The sequence below is a fragment of the Thamnophis sirtalis genome, unplaced genomic scaffold, assembly GCF_051295495.1.
Source record: "Thamnophis sirtalis isolate CommonGarterSnake01/CBP01778 unplaced genomic scaffold, rThaSir2_p1.2 scaffold_3, whole genome shotgun sequence".
NCBI classification, from domain to species: Eukaryota; Metazoa; Chordata; class Lepidosauria; order Squamata; family Natricidae; genus Thamnophis; species Thamnophis sirtalis.
In genome coordinates this window covers 141,613,398-141,637,394 of record NW_028261383.1, presented here as the reverse complement: position 1 = coordinate 141,637,394, position 23,997 = coordinate 141,613,398, and the positions used below count along the sequence as shown (strand labels likewise).

The following is a 23,997-nucleotide window of genomic DNA, read 5'->3' as shown; positions in this document are numbered from 1 at the left end:
ATATTACTATATAGCATCTTTAACAAGATTACAAGCCACTGAGGAGTTTTTGGGAGTTGGACAGCCTTAAAAATCCAGTGAATGAATGAATGAATGAATGTTGGCCATATTAAAGAAAGATAAATTTCTAAGGTATAAAAAATATGAGAATTTCAACAGGATTGTTTATCGTGCCTTACTAAAATTCTAAAGCTAGTAGGGTTAAATATAATTTACAGAATTTGTGAATACAGAAGTTGTATTGCACAAGGCAAATCTTGCATTTAGCTGAATACGTAATAAATAATAAAAATTTAAATGTACACTAATTTCAAAATAATATATGATATTCTTGCGTTGGCAGTACATGTTGTTTGACACAAGGGGGCTTTTTCGGATGCTTTAGTTTTTATTCCTTTTTCCTAAATTCCTTTTCTAAGTGTACGCCCTTATTTTTTGTTCAAAACACATCTGAAACATTCTCCTTCCTCAGCATTAAAACATACATTATTTTTCATCATGCAGCTCTAGATATGATACAACTCTACACAAAGGAAATAAATAGATTTAGTTTAAATCAAATCAAATCATAGTACGATGCTCTCTTAAATTGAAAGATTTATCTAATAATGTTAACAGTTCATCCTTGAATGCTGTATTAGGGATGAGAACAATTGCCTTTGATTTCAATGTATTAATTACTCTAAAATTGAAATCTATAGAGCCTAAGTGGATTTTGAAAGAGTTTGAACTTTGGAAAAGGCATGAGAAGAAGCTGGAACTGTAAAATACTATTTAAAAAAATCTAGCAATTACAAACACTGTTCTTCTCCACTGTTTATAGCATTTTGCTGAAACCCAAAACAAGATCAGAGTGCTGATGACTTGACCCTCCCAATTGACCGAGGAGCAATTGGAAACATTCCTTCTTGCCCCTTTTCTGTGTTCTTCACTCCAAAAGGAATTTCTGACTGAACTGCAAAATCCACACTTATCTAAGGAGAGCTAATCTAGTCTAGGACCTTATTACAGACTGACTTTATCCTAAAGAGGGATCAGATCTTTCTTTCTTGTTAGGAAGGAAAACTGTGTCCCAGAGCTTAAATACTTTCAAACTTCTGCAGGAGACCCTACCCTGCTTCTCACCTTCTTCATGTGAGAGAAAGGAAAAAGAGGCCATCACATAAATATGTGCCTTATTTCAAATCACCATTCAAGGAAACCCCAGGAAAAAAAAAGATTCAAAGCAAATGAAGCAAAATGCTTCTGACTTACCGGATTCTCTTTGCAGTCCTCGCTCAGAATCTCCGGAGCAATCCAACCTTCGGTGCCTGGGACTCCAGACCGGCGGCTAAAACTGTGCCTGCCGACAGCAAGCTTCTTGCAGAGGCCAAAGTCGGAGATCATGGCTTTCACCTTGCCATGGGCGTTCGGCATAGAGATGAGGATATTGTGGGGCTTCAGGTCTCTATGGACTGAAAGGAAGGCATAAGGAAGACCCCGAATGAGAAAAGAGCCAACTTACTGCTTCAGAATGTGACTTATCTCAAAAACCAGTCTGATTATAGACTTGAGTTACTCCCATATTAGTGATTTATAGCATCATCTGTTATCATCGTACTACTGTGGTACCACCATAAGAGATCCAAGCAGGAGTGAAATCCACCCGGTTCGGTCGAACCAGCAGGGATGATTGGCAATGTTTCCTCTAATTTTTTTTCAGTGTGAGCGGAAAAGTACAGTGTTTGAGCTGCACAGTTTCATGCCTGAGCGCCTAAGAGAGCAACAGTTTGAACTGCTGTCACGTCTGCTGGACATTTGCGCAACCTTCCAAGCGTCAAGCGCCAATTGCGAGCGAGGTTTCAGCCTGAGGAATCCCAGGCATGAAAAGTGCCACTCAAACACTATACCGCTCACCCTGAAAAAAAAAGGCTCTCTGCTCAGCTTTTAGATTGTTAGACTGACTAGAGAGAGACATGGCACCAACAGGGTCCTGGGTCCTGGCATTTTGCAGACAACCTGTCCTCTCACATTCCTTTGGAATGCAACCCATCACATTTGAATTAGATTTTGCCAATTATCCTATTAAAAGATAATCCTATTATTCTAAAATACGACTAACTCAATATTAAAAACTGTAAATATTTAATGCTGATAAATAATAGCAGTAATTGTTATTTAGTATGATTAAAATCAGTATTGATATATCAATATAATATCTATCAAAATTGACAATAAACAGTAAAATAACAATACAAATATATAATGTGAAATATAAATGTAATAAATATAATATATAAATGCAACATAAATGTAATAAAATAATTTATCATGAAACTCTCCCCCTTTAAAGTAGTAAGATCAATTAAATAGTCTAGCAAGTTTGGACAATATGCTATATGTTATGTTACTTAAGAATATATATACCTCAGAATCAGATACAACATCCCCATCTTTTCCAACTGAATTGATAAAACCATATGCCATGCCAAAACTATTTTAAATAAAGATGTGAAATTAATCAAGTATTGCATTTATTTTTCAAAATGAATGTACAATTTTTTTGTTATTTAAGTTTGTACCCCATCTTTTCATCTCCAAGATATTTAAAGCAGCTAAAAGATTTTTTAAAAAAAAATTGAAATCTACTTAAAAACTGGTGTTAACATCACCATAATCTAATTCAAAAAGCCTGGCTAAAAAGGGAATTATCCTTTTCTAAAACCAAAAAAGAAAGAACTGCTTGTATTCCGTAGTATTTAATCAATGCATAGCTTTCAAATGTAATCCAAATTATATATCTAAACAACATTATAAATCATTTAAATATCAGAAGATTCGAGCATTGTTTTTTCTGATCTCTTGGCAGAAAGGATGTGTACTGGCATTTTATGGAATTTAAAATGATTAAGTCCATGACACAAATTGCACAATAGGAAATCCAGGCCAGAATGCATTTAACTCATTGTATCACCAGGGACCAGAATTTAGCAGGCCCAGGGAAAAAAAAGTACGTAAGGCCACTTTATAGCTAAATTTGATACCATTAAAAATTAAATAGGATTAAAATCTGTGGTTTATAATTTACCCAGTTGTGCAATATCGCCCGCCCCACTCCTTTCGCCGGCAGTAGCCCACTGCACCAAGGGGGCATGTAAGAGGGAGGGGGAAAACAGGAGGAGATACGAGTCGGGGGAGCAGGTCGAAAGCCGCCGCACAGAGGGGGCGGCGGTGGAAAGGCAGCCAACCAGCCTGCCACCGCCGGCCACCGCCAGCCCCGCTGCTCTTCCCGCCCCCTTCCCAGCCCCACAGTCCAGCGGTCGCAGCAGAAGCAGCCCCGGGTCTCTGCTGCTGCTCCCCGCATTTTCTGGACGGGGTCTCGCAGGAAGGAATCCCCTCTCCAAGGGATCCCCCGAACATGGACTTGAAGAGCCATGCTCTTCAAAACAAGTCTGGGGAGGTCCTTTGCGGGCGGCCAGTTCTAGCCACCTGCAAAGGACTTCCCCACGTTTCCTTTACAGAAAACTCTGCGCGGCAGATAGAAACTCCTGCGCGGGGTTTTCTAGTGACGTGCGCGGCCGCGCAGCCGCGCACCTTAGAGGGAACAGTGATGATTGGCATCAGTTCTCCAAACTGTGTGGCAAAAATCCCTGGTGGCCACGCCCACCTATTTGCCCTGTTGCCGCTCACCTGTTCTGGCCACTCGACCCGCCCACTCAATCCGAATGTTTCTCACTCTGTTCACAGCAGCCTGTTCCTTTAAGATAGACCCAGGGAAGGAGGGGGCCGGGGGGGGGCAGCTCTGCTGTGAACAGAGGGAGAAACGTTCAAATTGTCTCTGCCACAGAATTCAACATTAAATGCAGCAAAGACAACATTTCTCCCTCTGTTCACAGCAAAGCTGCTGCAGCCTGTCCCTTTAAGATAGTCCCCGGGAGGGAGGGGGTCAGGGGGGAACCATAAAGTGAGCAGCAGCTCTGCTGTGAATGAACTCATACCAGTGGTGGGTTGCAGATGGTACGCCCCGGTACAGGCCTACTGGTGCCTGCCGGGAGCACCGGGTACTGTTCCAGTACGGCTCTCTGGAGGCCCCACCCGCCCTCCTTACCTGTATTTGAGCTCTTTGGCGCTTCCACGCATGTAGCGTACGCCGCTTACGCAACGCTCCGCCGAGCAGCTGGAGCATTGCGGAGGCATCGTGAAGCATCGCAGGAGGTAAGGATGTATGTGCATGCTGCGCGTGTTCATGTGGTGGATGCCGGGCCCCCTTTGCACTGTACCGGTTGCAACGGGATCCAGAACCCACCACCGACTCATACACACATTTTTTCCTACCAGATTCTGTGGGTGTGGCTTGGTGGTGGGGGTACGTGACTGAGTGGCCGTGACCATGAGTGACATCAAGTTGGCCACACCCACTCAGTCACAGACCCCGCCCCCAAGCCACATTCACAGAACTGGTAGTAAAAAAAAAATTGAATTTCACCACTGGTCCCAAGTATAGATTTTATATTCTTATGATGATGGCTGGTTACAACAAGCCATTGTTGTAATGATATAAAGTCACTAATGCAGAAATGATCTTCTTTTAATAACATTCATCTTTCCCATAGTCCTCTTAGAGAAGAAAGTCAACCCTATACTTCATGGGGTACACAGCTCACCAAAAGAGATGTTCAGCTCTTTAATTTCTCCTCATTATTTATGCTATGTTATTTATGTTAGTTATAATTCCTTAGATTTTTTTATCCCACCTTTGTTATGCTGACCTCTAATCTTCTCATCAACTTTCAGCCAGATCTAGAATATTGCCATTATATAAAACAGTAATTCTGGCCTTAATTTGTTTGTTTTCCCTCTCATAATCCCAGATGCTCCCTCAGTTTTCCGGAAAATACTATCCTGCCACCCCAAACAAAGTCTCTAATTCTTCCCTCAAAAAATACAGCGGGAGAGCTGCCCATTAAAATAAAAGGGCTTCTTACCTATATTGAGAGAGTGAAGATAAGCCATGCCAGACATGGTCTGCTGTAAGAGAGTGATTGGCTGCAAGCCATGGTGACCAAAGTCCTTCTGTTCCACATACTAAAATTACACATACACAAAATCAGAACAAGATTAATGTTGCCATGCTCTGTAGTGTCCCTAGAAAGCAGACCAAGCAGCAATTTGTTTCTAGATAAACATGCATGTGCAGGAGAGCCGCCAAGGTGCTTTTCCAAAAGGCAACTGGACTTTCTTGTGTTTTTTTCCCTTGAAAACATTTCACTTCTCATCCATGAACTGAACCATTTGGGCAGAACTAAAAAAGCTTCTCAGATGAAAAGGAAGAGGATGAGAAGGTTCTTTTCAAGGAAAAAAACAAAGAAAATTCAATTGCCTTTTGGAAAAGCATCTTCGGGGCAACTATGACCTGGATGGTTGAGAATCTTCATAGACTTCTGTAGGAGAGGTAACCAAATGACCATCTGGTGTTTGGGACTACAATTCCCATGAAGTGTGTAGAAATAGCAATAGCACTTAGACTTATATACCGCTTCACAGTGCTTTTACAGGCCTCTCTAAGCAATTTACAGAGTCAGCAATTGCCCCCAACAATCTGGGTCACCATTTTACCCACCTCGGAAGGATGGAAGGCTGAGTCAACCTTGAGCCTGGTGAGATTCCAACTGTCAAATTGCAGGCAGCCGGAAGGCAGCAGAAGAAGCCTGCAGTACTGCACTCTAACCACTGCACCGCCTCTTTCTGGGTGTAACCCAGAAAGTAGCAGTCGAATTGGGAAATGAATGGTGTAAACCAGTTGGGCCTTGCTTTGAAACATTTGGGTATGAAAAATCAAGGTACAGAGCCTTGTAATTGGAAGGAGGCAAGAACAGAATAAACAAGATCCTCTTGTGGAGCTGGAAATTCAGGGATCCCACCAGATAACGGCAGCTTGGTCATAGAGAGATGCCCAAAGGGAGACAGGAGAGGAAAAGCAGGAGTAGATCAGCCTGGAGGCACTGGGCAAAGGGAAGAAGAGGTAGCCTAAGGAAACAAGGCCGCTGGGAATTTTTAAGGGAAGACTTTAAAGGAAGAGAGATACAAAGTTTACTTGAGAGCAAGAGAGATAAGAGGCAAAGCCTTCAAATTAAAGGAGAGCCAGAAAGATTCCTGGTGAATGAAATGCAAAGGGGGAGAAAAGCCCAGAACTGTATCTGCTACCTATAGATACCGGAGGAAGAGAGAGCTTGGGGGTGCAATGGGATTTGTTTTGGTTGGCACACTCAGTCAATGTCCCAAAGGTGCTTTTTTCAAAAGGCAACTGAACTTCCTTTGTTTTTCCCTTGAAGATGTTTCACTTCTCATCCAAGAAGCTTCTTCAGTTCTGGAGCTTCTTGGATAAGAAACAAAACGTCTTCAAGGAAAAAGAAAGTCCAGTTGCCTCTCGAGAAAGCACTTTTGGGACAATCATGACCATGGATGACTGAGAGTCTCCACAGACATTCAGCCAATGGGGAGAAGGAGCTGATGAGTGTCACCAGCAGACTGGGTTTGAACCCGAAAGCAAAGGGGAGGGTCAAAATGCTTTTATGCGGTGAATTTTAATGTCATAAATTGCCTGTGTGTGAGTTGGTCAGCCATAAAAATTTGTTCATACCATGTTTCCCTGAAAATGACAGGGTCTTATTTTCTTTTGACTCCTGAAATAAGCACTTGGCCTTATTTTCAGGGAGGACTTATTAGTTTTGAGGCGCAGGAGGCGGCGAGTGGGATCACCTCATGGCTGCTGCTGTGTTGAAATTTTTTCAGGGAGGGCTTATTTTCGTAGGGCGGGCTTATTTTAGCACATGCGCTCAAAAGCCTGATTGGGCTTATTATTCGGGGAGGTCTTATTTTTTTGGGGGGGAAGGGTAATAATGATATATAATTCAGGTTTACCTCCTGTAAGGTGGCAGCACAGAGTTCCAGAGCAATGTACTGGAACTGACGGTCCCTCTCTGTGCAGAAGTAGCGGATTACATTCGGGTGTTCATCAGATTCACGCAGAAGCTGGACCTCCCGATCAGCAAAGCTGAAACATTCAGGGAGAATTCTCTTCACAGCGACATCTCTGTTGTCAAAGGTGCCCCTAGAAAAATCCCAACGTACAAGGGGGCAGTGACTTTGCATTTATCCATACAGTTGGCTGGGATTTCACCTCTAATGCGGCATTAAAAAGCTTACAACAGTATTTCAAGAGATTTTTAATCTGGTTTAGAAAGAATACTCTAGGCTGGGGATACATTTATTGCAGGGGTGGGGTCTTTATAGTATTGCAAGGAGGACTCTATAGGAGAGTACTTTATTTTTCTAACTGGAAAATAAAAAGTGACATGGGTGTAGCACATGAGAGTTGCACTGTGCAAAGTTCCTAGTATAAAGTCACAGCGTAAAACTTTTCCTTGGTCTCTGGAAGAACCTTTCTGCTAAGGAAGCATGATGGGAAAGGCAACGCAACAACTCTCAGGGCTACAATAAACTGAAAGTGATGCCACCTGAGTCCTTCTTAAGATTGAATAAACAGAAAAGGCAGATTGCATCATCCACATATAATTTCACTGCATCCCTAAAAGGCACAGAAGGTCAGAGCAACTGTGTGCATTTAAGCAACACTTTTCAAGTATCTGAAGGGGCATTATGAAAAAAGATCAGGACCCATGTACCATCATTCATTCCAGATATTCAAAATAGAACAATAGAGGCAGATTCTGACTGAACATTAGGAAAAGTAGCTGTGGGATCAGTAACCCAGAAGTGATGCTTGACAGGGTCTCTTCAGGTGGAAGCTGCTTAGCCATGCTTTAAGTTCTTAAACTGAGCCAGTTGATGGCCTAAAGCAGGAGTACCTAACTCTTAGGCTGGGGACCCCCCCACTGGTCCACAGCCCTCTAAGAACCAGGCCACACAAGCAAGCGAAGCCCCATCTGCACATGCACAAGATCCAGGTAACACGTGAAACCGAGCTCTCTCCCCAGATCGTGGGAAAACAGTCCTTCACAGAACTGGTCCCTGGTGCCCAAAGGTTCGGGTGGGAAAGGGTCCTGGCCTAAAGGATTTTGTTCTTACAATTAGTAAAAAAGATCAACATGGATTTTATAGTATGAAGGGCCACTTAAGAAAGGCTGGTCTCTCTCAACAATATACAGGTAGTCCTTGACTTATGACAGTGGAGCCTGGAATTTTGCTACAAGTCATTGGAGTTGTAAGTCGAGGTACCATATGAGCAGACTTGATTTTACTACTATTTTTACAATAGTTCTAAGCGAATCACCATGGTTGTTAAGTGAAATATGCGGTTCTTAAGTGAATAATGTGATGGTTAAGTAAATCCAGCGTATTGGCATTGCTGGAAAATGGCAAAAAACCATAGCAAATTGTGATCACATGACTGCGGAAGGCTACGATTGATCATAATTGGGAAATTGACTCAAAACGCAATCACATGACTACAGGGGAGGGCCGCTGTAACTTTGAGGGTGGGTCATAAGTAAATTCTCTTAAAATCTGTCATAACTTCAAAACAGTCATTAAATGACCGGTCATAAGTTCAGGACTACCTGTACAGAACTGCAGAGACATCTGTCTGGTTACATTAATTTGTTACAAATGGATCAATGAAACACTAGATTATGAAATATATCCTGAAAATATGTCTTTTGCTTTACCTATAAACAATGGTGCCCTCGGCTCCATGCCCAAGGACGTCCTTCGGATGGAATGAAATCTTTCCAACCACAATGGTGCCTGAGTTTCCATCTGGGAAGCCACGAAAGAAACAGGAAGAAAAAGAACCACACGTTTACATTTTTTCAGTAGCTGTTTAAAGTATCAATTGCAAAAGTCAAGATAAAGGTTTTAAAAGGAATTAAGAAGTTCAAGACTTCAAAGATGACAATGGCAGTTCAAATATACTAAAACAAACAAACACTAAAGTGGTATCAACAAAGTGTTAGGGCCTCATGGACCCAAGATTTTGTTAACTTGCCATGTTGCAACGTAACTTCCTTAACCCTGATTTAGTCTAGAGGTGTTGGATTTCAGTTCCCGTGATGCCTAATCCGGATGGCTTTTAGGCATATTGCTAACAATTATTGGGACTGAAATTCAATCCAGAAAGGATCCAGATAAAAAAGGTTGCTGATGAATCACTTTTCCAACCCTTCACCTGAAGATAGCAGATCCTGAAATGTTCCTATAAGGATGAGAAACATTGAATGACAGAGGATCTGTGCTACAGAAAACTCTTTACACACACTGGTTCAGTGGACAATTGTATGAGGTTTTCATCTAGTGCTTAAACATCGGATTAGTTCACATTAATACAAACCTGAATTTTAAAAAAATATCACAGATATGGTGGCCGAAGCCCACAACTCTGACCTGATGGGAAATATCATTAATCCTAACCCCACTGGGGGGAGAGGGGAGGAATATATATACTTAGTCAGGTTTTAGCACCTCCTTCGGGTTCGGTGGAAAGACAGCTTCCAATGTCAGAGGCAGAGAGGTTGGAGTAGGCAGAGTGGTTTGACGTCTTTGGCGACATATTTGGTGAGCTGGTGGCTGAGCCATCTTGCCTGGCACAAGGACCCTCCAGAGTTTCTGCCTCAGGAGGAAGGTCTATGGGGGGTCTGAAAGGCTGCTGCTTCAACAACTGCAGCTTCTCTTCGATCTGTTTCTGGAATTGCTGGTGCTGGCGCTGCTGCTGATGGTGCATGCTCTTATAAGAATAAATAAATAACAGACATCTTAAGCAACAAGAATGAGCTTGAATGATCTCACAAAGCCCACTCTTTCCTTAAACCCTTTCAATTATGCTTTCAATTTCCTACGTAGTTAATTCTGGGAACTGGAATACCAAGAGGTATTGGTTGAGGAAAGCTTCTGAAAAGACTTAAAAATATCACATTCATTGAGAGGGGGGGTATACTATATAAGGCAGGGGTGTCAAACTCAAGGCCCGGGGGGGGCGGATCCGGCCCACGGGGTGCTTAGTTCTGGCCCGTGGGGGCTACCCTGGAAACAGAGATGGACCAGCCTATGGTGCCTCTGCCAGTGAAAATGGAGCTCACGAGGGCTGCAGGCGCCCTTCCCAAGCTCCGTTTTCACTGGCAGGAGGCCATTGCAGCTGAAAACTAAGCTCGGGAGGGAGCCCATTTTTGGTGGTAGAGCGCTCGGGCCACCACAGGGGCCCCTGGCATAAGTGATATTGAGCTGGCCATGACCACCCCCCTCGAGATCAAACACAACCTTGATGCTGCCCTCAATGAAACCCATTTTGACATCCCTGATGTAAGGGTTAGCTATATCATTGTTAGATTTAATTTTCACACCACAGTGCCCAACTGCGCAGAAGGTTGATTTCATATGTTTTCACTGATGTAGAAAAATAAAAAATAAGAGTTTATTATTTTTACAAGATTATTTATTTTACTTTTCACATAGAAAGCAGAAATTGAGTGACCTGGGATGCCTAAAGGGTTCTTGTCAAAAAAAACCTAAACATGTCTATACTTCCTTATCCATGCCCAACCATTCACTATTGTTATATTATTAAGACATCCCTGGCTCAAGAGTTCATAGAATATAATTCGAGCGTGGATATTGCTTTAAAACAGTGGATACATACATACCATGGGGTAGGTGATAACAAAGGCTACCCAGCCAACAAGCAGGAAAGTGCTCAAGAGAACGGTAGCAAAATTCTTCAAGATGGAATCAACCGGAGCCTCTGTTCGGGTTGTAGTTTGGCTAGTTGTCTCGGCAGCGTTCTCTGGAACAGGGCGTGGCAAATTCTCCCCAGGACTGCCAGCCATATTAATTGCCTGAGAAGCAAAAACAGCATCAATTTGAATGATCCCTTCTCTGCTATGACAGGTTTGTTTCTTGAACAATTAGAGAAAATACTGCAGAGATACAATTTTCAGCCTTCCTAAGAGGGAATGAAAACTGGCCCCAGCAAAAATATACCATGTTTTCAAAGATCAGGTTTAATGTTGACAGTTTCACATTTCAGATTTAGGGTGCGGGGGGGGAATTAAATTCTAAATTCAATGTAGAAAGTAGGCAGCTCCTCCTAGTTGATCTGTTTCTTTTGTCCTACATTCAAAGGTAGGCTACTAATATTTCTTAATCAATATTGGACTCCTGCATAGAGGGTCTTCAGTGAACTCTCATCGAGAGATCAGGCATGCTTAATTTAGCTTCTGCAGGGCTCCTAACCTTTGAATATATATCTGAGGGTCCTTACCGTGTTACACAGGAAGCCCACCCACCCACACCCTTGGTCTTCTGTTCCTCTGCAAGACCTATAAAATCACTGATTCCAGCCAAGAGAGCTGCAAACTCTTCCTGTGCATGTCCTAACAAATGAAATGCAATGATTCCATTTTGAACGTGATGGCATTGTGTAGAAAGAAGATATACCGTATTTTTTGGAGTATAAGACCCCCCCCCAAGTGGTAGAAATGTTGGTGTATCTTATACACCAAATATAGCCAGTTTTGGCCTCCTGAAACCCTGCCCCGCACATCCGTTTTCAGCAAAAACAGGGCACCCAGAGAGTTTGGGAGGCCTCCAGAGTACTCCTGGGGACTGGAGAGAGCAAAATGGCACTCCTGAAGGGTTTGGGAGGCCAAAAACAGGCCCATTTTTTTGCAAACAACAGGGCGCTCAGAAAGCTTGGCAGGCCTGCAAAGTGCTGCTGGGGGCTGGAGAGAGCAAAAACAGGATGTGCGGAGGCCAAAAACTATTTTTTTTCTTGTTTTCTCTTCGAAATCTTGGTGCGTCTTATACTCTGGTGCATCTTATAGTCCAAAAATATGGTAATTGGGAATTAGCTGCTTAGTGGCAAGGTAAGGGCAAAAGCATTTGAGGTAATCTGAGGAATGATGTTAGTCTTAAGGTCATCAACATAGTCTATTAACACACTCTTAAATGGGGAATGCATCGTGCTGGAATCGATTGTTACATTACACATGGCATATTAAAATGTGTGTCAAAAAAACCCCTTCTGTTCACATCTGCTTTTAAGCAGGTTAATTTGAATGGTTAGGGTTTCTAACTGATCTCTAAGTAGGATTTTTAATTCTAGTTCTTTATTACTGATTTTAGATTGTTTTGTGGCATTTTGGAGACATTAATATTCATTTGGTATTTGTGTTTATTTTTATTTTGCAAGTAAGCTAATTTGAAAAGGCTGTTTGGCCTTTAAGAATGACATAGCTCCTGAAAAAAAACCCATGAATAATATATTTGCTTGGGGAAATGTACTGACAATATTTGATGATTGAATCTATTTAAGAATGGCTGTTAAGGAAGCTCATCCTTTGATCTGCGAGAAATTGCATCTAAGATCTTTATTAGACTGACTTCCATTTATGTACATTTATTTTATGCAAGTGGAATATTTTCTAGTAAATTTGTTAACTGGGTTTTTAAAAACAAACAAACAAACCTCTTCAAAAACTTTTTTGTCTGAATCTGCTGGGATCACATTTTCCTGACGTTTCGGCAGGTTGCTTGGAAATTTCTCCAGGATCCTGGTGGAGGCTGATAATGGGGTCTCATGATGCCCTTCAAATAGGAACATGGTTTCTGTTACTCCCAAAGGGGAAAAAAATGTCCACGAAACAGTTTCATACAGTATACTTTCATTTAAATAGCTCGAAAATATGGCAGCATGATCAAGAATACAAGAAAACAAGGAACAGTCCCAGTTAGATGATCAAAGGTTAATTTAACTCAGAATTCAATTTCCAATTTCCAATTTCTTCAGAGGTGGGTTCCCACTGGTTCAGACCAGTTCGGCTGAGTAGGTAGTAACTCGGCCTGCCACGCCCCCAAATCGGTTCTATCGTCGTCGGCGCCATCTTGATTTTCACTTCTGTGCATGCGCAGAATAATCTTCATTGCAAAAATGTAACTTTTTTCCTTTTCTAACACTGTGCGCATGCACAGACCTTTTTAGGTGCAAATGCACACGCACGCAAAAAAAAATGCGCACCAAACCGGCAGTAATGCCAGCAGCAACCCACCCCTGAATTTCTTGGAATATTGCAAACAAGACAGGAAGCCAATAACTGTCCTTCCCTGTTATTTGATCCCAAGGCTGGTTGTGTCTGAGGTGCCACTCAGCTATCATAGTAGCAGTCACTCATGAGGTTGCCTTCTTAGACTGGAATCTATATTTCTCCAGAGGTTAGTTGTCATCTGTGCCCCAGAACTACTCCTCATTGGCTAGGCTGGCTGAGAATGCCTGGAGTTGTAGTTCCGCAAATATTCAGAGCCAAAAGTTCTTTACACTAGTCTGAGAGTTTATCCAATCTCACTTAAAAGAGGAAACATAACAGAATAACAGAGTTGGAAGGGACCTTGGAGGTCTTCTAGTCCAAGCCCCTGCTCAGAAAGGAAACCCTATACCATTTTAGAGAATTGGTTGTCCAGTCTCTTCTTAAAAACCTCCACTGTTAGAGCACCCACAGTTTCTGAAGGCAAGCCGTTTTCACTGGTTTATTGTTCTCACTGTCAAGCAATTTCTCCTTAGTTCTAGATTGCTTCTCTTCTTGATTAGTTTCCACCTATTGCTTCTTGTCCTGCCTCGGGTACTTTGGGGAATAGTTTGACTCCCTCTTCTTTGTGGCAACCCTTGAGATATTGGAACACTGCTATCATGTCTCCCCTAGTTCTTCTTTTCACTAGACTAGACAAACCCAATTCCTGCAACCGGTTTTGAATTCCACCTCTGTGGAATAGTTGTATATTGTATCCTTTTACATTAATACCCAGAATCTGAAACGAATCACATTGCTAGTTCATTAAAGCTTCAGTTCTGGCTTTCAACTTACCGATAGTAAATGAACTCAACAAGTCAAGACCTCAGATGTAACTCTGGAGCATGCTTTTGTGCTTCATAATAATCTTATTATACTTAAAATGACTTTTTCCCTTCCAAGTTCCCCTTCCTGATATATATTTTGCAAAAGATAGAGAACTTTTTAAAAAACTTTAAATTAAACCAATTATAATATGGTAGAAATTCAATGGCTTCTATGAAACTGCTATTTTGTGCATTATAGTTAGTATAATCATAGAAAATATAATTTTATTATTTTTCCATTTCTTGTTTATTAAAAATCCGTCAAAAAGGAAATGGAAACGCAGTTGGATTTACTTGGACAGTATGTTTCAAGAATGTACGGTAATACTTATTTTAATTTTCCATTTTGTTCACCAGAGGGCACTATAATGTAGAAAAAACCTTTCAGGTACCTATTAAAAGCCAGTGGTTCCTCAGATAATGGAGTCCTTTCTTGGATTTAAATTCAGGCTGGAACCTTAGATCAGTACTTGGGGTGATTACACATTCTTCGATAGTGACTCCTTGTATTTTGGGGCCTTCTATCAATGGAATGGGACTTCCCCGGGGCTAGAGAAAGAGAAAGGAATGACGACAAAAATGTGGAATCTTTAGGTACAGGAATGGAACATAAAACAAAATAAATTCTTCCATGGATTTAAACATTTCACACTTATGCACAGCTGTGTGGAATTCACATAGATTCCCCCTTTTTTGTTACTCAATTTGGGGATAGGCAGTTTATGCTTTTCAGAAATGTGGGATTGTAATTCACACAAGCCACTGCTACTAGTCACACTGGCAAAGATTCTTAAACATGGAGTCCAAAACATGTGGCAGCTTACGTTGGGCTTAAGAAATCCAAGTATTTTTTCTTTAATTAAACCAAATAAAGGGAAATAAAAAGAATGCATTAAATATACTGGGTGTACATACAAACTGTGGTGGAACAGACAAAGAAGCAGGAGATCTAATCTGTGGGTTACATCAGCCCTGCACACTTACCATAATAGCCACTCCTTCATGTACCATTGATGGCGAAGCGTATAAGCCAGTAGAGTATTTCCCTACATAAAGTGTTGGCCTAGAGGAAGAACATTGGGAAACAGGAAGAAAAAGTTAATCGTGCCATGCCTGTATTATCCAGCAGCCCCAACAGGTAAAGTGCCTGAGGCTTATGCAAATGTTTTTTACATTAAGAAAGATTGCAAAAATAGGGAAACCACGAAGTAAATTTTGCCTTGAAATTGCCCTTGGAAAATAAATAGTAATGACAATATTATTGTGGATTCTCAAATAAAAGAAGGGACTGATTGAAGAATACTGTACAGGCAGTCCTTGACTTACGACCACAATTGGGATTTTTGTTTTTATTGCCACTGAAAATTTGAACAGTCACTAAATGAATGGTCATAAGTCAAGGACCTCCTGTATAGGTCCAGGGATCACATTGATAGCCCTAAGATTATTACTGCAGAAAGGCCATACAAAGGTATGCCAAGGGATGACGTTAATGCAGACTTGAACAATACACACACTCTCCTCTCCTTCTCCCTCTCTCCATTTTCAGTCATACATCATCCTCCATGGATATTGCTCTCAATGTATTTATGCTTACTAGGCCACTATGAATTAACAAAAAAGGACAGATGAGAAAGAACAGGCATCTTTCCCCCCTGTTTCTGGGTAACAGTACCCACCTCTATTGGAAAATGATTAGACTTTTTTTCAAGTGCCACAAAAGGGTGGTAACTAATTTTTTGTTGTATAGATTAACTATTGGCACAGCCTGGTTTTTCCTTGCACCAATGCCTGTGTTACATAGATACTTGTATATATGACTCACTGCATTAGGACCACTGGACCACTAGTGACCAACGCACCCAGCCATGATCATTAATGGCTGCCCTCAAACTATATTCTAGAGCAGGGGTGTCAAACACAGGACCTGTAGGCCACATCTGGCCCGCGATGTGGTTGGATCTGGCACGTGGGGCCATCCTGGAAAATGTAAGGGGATGACTCTCGTCGCATCAGCCCAGTTTACCCAATGCAAAGAGGTAACATTGGCCAGCGTGATTTTGACCCGGTCTACCCAATGCAAAGAGGAAACATGCCAGCAGTTTGGGGAGTGGCATCAAGCTGGCCATGCCCACCCAATCAACCACACCCACCCAGTCAGCCACTCCCACCCAGTCCCCTGAGGTCACCACAGCCCTAATGCGCCCCTTAATGAAATTAAGTTTGACACCCCTATCCTAGAGAGACATTCAGGCCTCAGGCAAAACAGCCCCTACCTAACCCTTTGCCTACATGTCACCACACCTGTCTGTATCTGCAGGGTTTTATTAAAACTGCGTAGGAGATATCCTCGCAACAGAAAGCAAACCTTGGATTTCTATTTGCATCTTTTGTGGCCCCTGTGCAGAAGCTTATTCTTGCTCTCGTTTTGGGGTTGGTGTTAACGTTGCCTGCTGAGTTTCTCATGAGCAAAGTTAATAATGGCATCAGAAGAGGCATCTGGGGACCAGGATTTTTGAATTCTTTTCAATGCAAAGTGCTCTTCATCCATAACCCACAGACTAATACAAAAAAGGCTGTTGGCAAGTACAGATGGTCATCAACTTACGACCACAATTGAGCCCAAAACTTCTGTTGTTAAGTGAGACAGCTGTTAAGTGAGTTTTGCCCCATTTTACGACCTTTCTTGCCACAGTTGTTAAGTGAATCATTGTGATGCTTAAGTTAATAACACAGTTGTTAAGTGAATCACTGTGACTGTTACATTAACATGGTTGTTAAGTGAATCACTGCCATTATGTTAATAACAGTTAAGTGAATCACTGCAATTGTTAACAACAGTGGTCAAGCGAATCACTGCCATTGTTACATTAATAACAGTTGTTAAGTGAATCACTGCCATTGTTAAGTTAACAACACAGTTGTTAAGTGAATCACTGCCATTGTTAAGTTAACAACACAGTTGTTAAGTGAATCACTGCCATTGTTACATTAATAACACAGTTGTTAAGTGAATCACTGCCATTTTTAAGTTAATAACATGGTTGTTAAGTGAATCACTTCCATTGTTACACGATTGTTAAGTAAATCTGGCTTCCCCAATGACTTTGCTTGTCAGAGGTCACACAAACTGATCACATGACCCTGCCATCGTCCTAAGTACATGCCAGTTGCCAAGCATCTCAATTTTGATCATGTGACCATGCTGTAATGGTTGTACGTGTGAAAAACAGTCATAAGTCCCTTTTTTCAGTGCTCTTGTAACTTGAATAGCCACTAAACGAACTGCTGTAAGTCGAGGACTGCCTGTACTTGAATCCCATACGGAATCAGATTGATTATTGAATCCCCGCAAGAGAATGACTGAGTTGATTCGATAATACTAAATGCACGGCCCTCAAGATCTGGCTATCCCGTCAGGCCTGGGGATAGGACTTACTCTCTCCCCGCCCGAATGCTGAGTGAATGTTGTGTTTTTATGGTTAATTATTTTTTTTACTCACATTTTCTTTTATGTCTTGTCTTGCACTCCCTTCCCTCATTATTGTAAGCCGCCCTGAGTCCCCTCAGGGAAAAGGGCGGCCTATAAGTGTTCAATAAACTCAAACTCAAACTGTACAATTTTTAACAAACAAACAGACCATTATATGGAGGAGGGTGGGGCAAAAAAGCCCCTTAGACTCACATTAGTTTGCTTTTGGTTTCCGTTTCTTTGGGAAATGGATATTTCCATTTAGTGATGCGCCCAACTTCACCGGACATGAACGTCAAGTAGCGCAGGGTTTCTACTCCCACATTGGTGTGCATTACTTTCCATAGGCCTTCCCGCTGCCAGATGTAAAAAGCTACAACGGGGGAGCCATAATTCTGGATCCACAAGACATCCCCGGACTCACTGTCCACAGTCACCACTAGTCCGTCTCCATTAGATGCAAAGTGAGACATTTCTGGAATGGGCACAGATTAAAAAATGACACATTTTTAATGTGTCACACAGGGGAAGAAGAAAAGAGAAAGGAGAGGAGGAAAGGAGAAAAGAGAGAAGAAGGTTAGGTAGGAGAAAGAAAGAGGGAAGAAGAAGTCATTGTAATATAAGATGGATGTAGGGGATGGCAGGAAAGCAAGCTCGAATATAGTATTATATCTTTAGGGAAATAATGGAAGCATAAATGTCAAAGGACAATATATAACACTAATGATATTTATGAGAAATGTATATTTGTGAATGTATGAGAAACACAAATAAAAACAACTTTTAAAAAAAAGACATATTTTTCATAATTGGACACAACCAGCAGTCTTCTTACTTCAACCTGCAAGTAGGATTAATATTCTTACTGTATTGGGCATCTTCATCAGGCAATGTTGCTGCGTAATTGAAGTAAGTGGCATTCCAGCGGAGTTCCTTACTCTTGGTATCGTACATAGTGATGGTGTACTCTGTTGAAAGGAAAACAACATTTTGCGAAAGAGAGAAAAAAACAACAACAGTGGCATTGAGTGTCTTTCTACTAGTGTGTAGATTGCTGGGAAATTCTTACCAGCCTCTGATTGGCTGTTATGGGAGAAAAAAGATTTGACTCTAATCCAGCAGAACTCTAACAATCTGTATGAAATCAGATATTACTAAGCAGTTTTCTCACTAGACAAAGGCTCAGCATATTTCACTGAATATCAGCAAGCAGCACTGTCTCATTGTGAGTGGGAAGCTAATCTGATCTCTTGAGGCTTTCGTTTTTATACAGCAACCTTATCTATGAGCATCAAATATTCCAATTATAAGCAGGACTGAAGAAATGCTGTTTCCTTTCCCCACCATGGGTGATCTAAGACACACATGCACACAGAGTCCCACTCACTAAACAAAGGGAATACTCATAAGCTAACTCTGGAGATGACATGGATTACTTGTGGAAGCCTATGAGTCCTGAAGGATGGCAAACCCCACTTTAGTTTTTTCAACACTGACAAAAAGGCTTGCGGTGTGCTCACGAGGTTAGAATGCTGGGCTGACGATCAGCAGGCTCATGTTTGAGACCCGTTGTTGCCATGGGTAGGACGAGCTCCCATCACATGCTCCAGCTTCTGCTGACCCAGCAGTTTGAAAGTGAGCAACCGCGAGTAGATAAATGGGTACCACTTCAATGGGCAACGGGAACGTGAAAGGAGAACCCAATCCCCCAGGCAACTGTGATGTCACCAGCAAATCCTTTCACCACAAAAATACTTTGGTGCTTCCGACACAGAAGTATAACACTGACACAAAGGCATCTCAGAGGCTGAGGTGCAAGAATGTTACTCTGATCTCTGAGAAATCAGGATGGGGACTCCAAGATGGCAGGAGGACTTCAGTATAAGCACCTTCCTTTTCCAATGGCTTGGCTTTTCAAAACTTTCTTACCTGTTCGACCAAGATACAGCAGGGAGGTAGATGGGCACAGGCTTTCAGCAAATGAAGAGGTTAAAGTCTGCTGTTTTTCTCCTGTTGCAAGGTCTACTACATACCAGCTGTCCTGCTTCTTCCCTAATAGTAAACATCAACATGAGTACAATGAAGCTTGAAGGGAAGTAGTGCAGTTAGTCCTCGATTTACGACCATTTGTATATATTTATGAGGGTTGCAGTGTTCTGAGGTCAAGTAGATTTGTAGATTTGTAGATTTATTAAACATTTATAGGCCGCCCTTTTCCCTGAGGGGACTCAGGGCGGCTTACAACAATGGGGGAAGGGAGTGCAAAACAAGACATAAAAGAAACGTGAATAAAAAATTAACTATAAAACACAACATTCATTCAACATTCGGGCGGGGTGAGAATAAATCCTATCCCCAGGCCTGACGGGATAGCCAGATCTTGAGGGCTGTGCGGAAGGCCTGGACTGTGGTGAGGGTACGGATCTCCACGGGGAGGTTGTTCCATAGCGTCGGAGCTGCAACTGAGAAGGCTCTCCTCCGCGTAGTCGCCAGTCGGCACTGACTGGCGGATGGAATTCGGAGGAGGCCTTCCCTGTGCGATCTGATGGGACGCAGGGAGGTAATTGGCAGAAGGCGGTCTCTCAAATAGCCAGATCCCTACCATGGAGCGCTTTATAGGTGGTAAGTAGGACCTTGAAGTGCACCCGACGATCAACAGGTAGCCAGCGCAGCTCACGGAGGATCGGTGTGATGTGGGCGAACCGTGGTGCGCCCATGATCACTCGCGCGGCCGCGTTCTGGACTAGCTGAAGACGCCGGATGCTCTTCAAGGGCAGCCCCATGTAGAGCACATTGCAGTATTCCAGCCTAGAGATCACAAGGGCTCGAGTGACTGTTGTGAGGGCCTCCCGGTCCAGGTAGGGCCGCAACTGGCGCACCAGGCGAACCTGGGCAAATGCCCCCCCTGGTCACAGCTGACAAATGGTGGTCAAAACTCAGCTGTGGGTCCAGGAGGACTCCCAAGTTGCGGACCCTGTCTGAGGGGTATAAATTTTGCCCCCCCAGCCTGATTGATGGAACGTTAGCCGAATTTTTGGGAGGGAAACACAACAGCCACTCGGTCTTTTCCGGGTTGAGCACCAGTTTGTTAGCTCTCATCCAGTCTTTAACAGCCTCAAGGCCCCGGTTCATCACGTCCACCGCTTCATTGAGTTGGCACGGGGCGGACAGATGCAGCTGAGTATCGTCCGCATATTGGTGGTACTTAATCCCGTGCCTCCGAATGATCTCGCCCAGCGGTTTCATGTATATGTTGAATAGCAGGGGGGACAAGACCGAACCCTGCGGCACCCCATAGGTTAGGGGCCTCGGGGACGATCTCTCCCTCCCCACCAACACCGACTGCGACCTGTCCGAGAGGTAGGAGGAGAACCACTGTAGAACAGTGCCGCCCACCCCCACCTCCCGCAGTCGTCGCAGAAGGATACCATGGTCGATGGTATCGAAAGCCGCTGAGAGGTCAAGGAGAACCAGGATGGAGGCATGGCCTCCATCTCTGGCTCTCCAGAGATCATCGGTCAATGCGACCAAAGCGGTTTCTGTGCTGTAACCGGGCCTGAAGCCAGACTGGAAGGGGTCAAGATAGTTAGCTTCCTCCAAGGTACGCTGAAGCTGCAAGGCCACCACCTTCTCAACAACCTTCCCCACAAAGGGGAGGTTGGAGACTGGACGGTAGTTATTAAGAACTGCTGGATCCAAAGACGGTTTCTTCAGGAGGGGCCTCACCACCGCCGCCTTAAGCGCGGTGGGGAAGTGCCCCTCCCGAAGAGAGGCGGTAACAACCGCCTGGATCCAGCCTCGTGTCACCTCTCTGCTGTTGGCAACCAGCCAAGAGGGACACGGGTCCAGTATACAGGTGGAGGCACTCACAGCTCGAATAGCCTTGTCCACATCCCCGGAGGCAACATCCTGAAACTCAACCCAGAGATGGTCAGCCAAGTCATTCCCTTGTGTCTCGGCTGGATCTGCAAGAGTGGAGTCCAGTTCCGATCGAAACCGAGCAACTTTGTCCGCCAAGAACTGAACATACTCCTCAGCCTTACCCTGTAGGGGGTTCCCCGTCTCCCTCCTATTTAGGAGGGAGCGGGTTATCCTAAACAGGGTGGCTGGGCGAGACTCGGCGGACGCTACCAAGGAGGCAATGTGTGATCTTTTGGCAGTTCTCAATGCCCGAATATACTCCTTGGTGCAAGCTGTCAACAGTGCTCGGTTCGACACGGACCTATCGGACCTCCACAGGTGCTCTAGGCGTCTCCTCCGGCGCTTTATCTCGCGGAGCTCCTCGGTGAACCAAGGAGGCCTCCGCGAGCCGCTGACCCGGAGGGGCCGTAGTGGCGCAATCCGGTCCAGAGACCCTGATGCTGCTGAGTGCCAGGCCGCAGCAAGAGTCTCCGCCGAACTGTGGGCGAGAGCATCTGGAATAACCCCAAGCTCCGTCTGGAACCTAACAGGGTCCATCAGTCGCCTGGGGCGGAACCACCTGGTCGGTTCCTCCTCCCCACGGTGGGGGTTTGGCCTCCGGAAGTCTAGCCTCAGTAGGTAGTGGTCTGACCACGACAGGGGAATGATCTCATTTCCCCTCAGACCAAGATCATAACTCCACTGCTCCGAGAGGAATACGAGGTCGAGTGTGTGCCCCGCTGAGTGGGTAGGGCCTCGGATTACCTGGGTCAAGCCCATGGCTGTCATGGAAGCCATGAACTCCTGCGCCCCATCAGAGTGTTCACCGAGCGAAGGCAAATTGAAGTCCCCCAGAACCATTAGCCTAGGGAACTCAATTGCTAGCTCGGCTACTGACTTGAGGAGCGAGGGGAGGGCTGCTGCAACGCAGTTGGGAGGCAGGTACATTATCAGCAAACCCACTTGACCCTTGAGGTCCAACTTCACTAGTAGGGACTCACACCCGGCAAGCTCCAGAGCAGGGATCCTACGAGGAGCTAAAGACTCCCGGACTACAATAGCCACACCGCCACCCCTTCCCTGGGCTCTCGGCTGATGAAGCACCTGAAACCCGTCTGGGCACATCTCTACGAGGGGGACTCCTCCCTCCGTGCCCAGCCATGTCTCAGTAATACATGCCAGGTCTGCCCCCTCGTCTACAATCAAGTCCTGGACGAGGGGAGCTTTATGAATAACAGACCTGGCATTTAGCGACAGCAGCCTGAGACCAGGGTCCTGATTGCTCACGCCATCTGACCTTGGAGTGGGACTCATAGGGCCGGAAGGAGGGATCTCTGCGAAATAGCGAACCCTCCTTCCCCGGTAATGGCCAGCCCTAAAGTCCCCGCCGTATCTGCCCCTCCCTGTTATGACCGCAATGCTCCGACTCTCTCCCGTGGGTATAATTCCCCCAACCACCCCAATGACCCCCGCATGCCCCGCCAGGTCCTCCGAATCAGACATACTCAGACACTCACACAAACAGTCCCCACAGTATAATTAAAACACAAAAAGAATACAGCAGTAATAGTACTAAAAGTGGGTCTTTCATACTAACACATTCAACCCCATACACTCAACATACCCGATTAAAATTGCGCAAACACAAAGTTTAAATTATGAGTTCCAGAAGAGCCAGCCTCCCTTCCTCCTGTTCCAGAGAGATCCAAGGCCAAAGTCCAAGGTCCGTATTATGTAAAGTAATTGTAGGTGGAGGGGGGGCAAAGCGCAAGCCCCAGATATTAACGAGCACCAGCTTGTGTGATTTCCATTTGTGACCGTCCTAGCTAACTTCCAATTAGCAAAATCAATAGGGGAAGCTGGATTCACTTAACGACATTGTGACTCATGCAACAAGAGTACCGATTCGCTTAATAACCATGGCAAAGAAAACTCCTAAATATAAATTTAATAAATAATTTTAAAAAATGAGCATGACTCACTTAACGATAGCCTTGCCTATTGATGGAATTTCCAATCTCACTTGTGATCGTAAATTGAGGACTATCTGTGTTTTCAGAATCAGTTTCCTGCCTATTAGCCACTAAGATATATGCTTTATCATCCGGATCTTCTATGAACATGAAACAACGGAAGTTCACAGCATTAGCAAAAATCCAGGTAGTGAATTAACTGCTGAAGATTAAGTAAAATTCAGGTAATCCCAAAGCAAACAAAAAGCCCCAAGTCAAACAAGCAAAGAACAACCCTACACAACTGCAATATGGAGACTGTTTTTGGTAGTCTATCAAACATAACATTGTACCCAGCACACAAAATATTTTTAAATTAACTTCAGTGCACAAAAATGACAAAGTAATCTTTGGGTTGTTGCGTAAGGAATTATAAACCAGACTTAAACATGAGTAAATATCCGAGGGCTGCAACTGAAAGAAATTTCTATCCAATTACTCTAGTAAATACCCCTATATTTTACACTCACATGGAAACGCTATAAAATACATGCAAATGTTATTTTTAAGTAGGAAGTGGAACATTACCCATGTATAGAATTCCATCTGAACTCCGGCAAGGGGAGGCCTGGACAAGCTCTGGGATGGTGAATGGCAGTTTCTAGAACATAAATGTCCATATTAGTCATCTTCACTTCATAGTAAACATTTAGCGAGGATTGCAAGACAAAGACAATTGATGAATCCCATTTCAAAGCAGGTTGTTATTGAAGGGGACTGCCAGATTCAAGTTG

The 23,997-nt window shown here is 43.6% G+C and overlaps 2 protein-coding genes across 3 annotated transcripts in view; one reads left to right on the top strand and one right to left on the bottom strand.

Moving 5' to 3' along the window:
* Window positions 1-23,997, bottom strand: part of ERN1 (endoplasmic reticulum to nucleus signaling 1) — an 89,169-nt gene that overhangs the window by 5,489 nt on the left and 59,683 nt on the right. Inside the window, exons 5-17 of one of the 2 annotated variants that reach the window (XM_014069448.2) lie at window positions 23,792-23,864; window positions 19,281-19,403; window positions 18,218-18,319; window positions 17,565-17,826; window positions 14,864-14,942; window positions 14,272-14,428; window positions 12,458-12,597; window positions 10,635-10,826; window positions 9,460-9,721; window positions 8,667-8,757; window positions 6,901-7,090; window positions 4,965-5,064; window positions 1,255-1,454 (exon numbers count right to left, since the gene is read on the bottom strand). In XM_014069448.2, the coding sequence (XP_013924923.2) occupies window positions 1,255-1,454; window positions 4,965-5,064; window positions 6,901-7,090; window positions 8,667-8,757; window positions 9,460-9,721; window positions 10,635-10,826; window positions 12,458-12,597; window positions 14,272-14,428; window positions 14,864-14,942; window positions 17,565-17,826; window positions 18,218-18,319; window positions 19,281-19,403; window positions 23,792-23,864 (1,971 nt within the window). The remainder of the gene's footprint in view (window positions 1-1,254; window positions 1,455-4,964; window positions 5,065-6,900; window positions 7,091-8,666; window positions 8,758-9,459; window positions 9,722-10,634; window positions 10,827-12,457; window positions 12,598-14,271; window positions 14,429-14,863; window positions 14,943-17,564; window positions 17,827-18,217; window positions 18,320-19,280; window positions 19,404-23,791; window positions 23,865-23,997) is intronic. The other variant, XM_014069449.2, reaches the window with a different exon arrangement.
* Window positions 1-23,997, top strand: part of ZC3H10 (zinc finger CCCH-type containing 10) — a 45,368-nt gene that overhangs the window by 16,770 nt on the left and 4,601 nt on the right. The window lies entirely within an intron of this gene.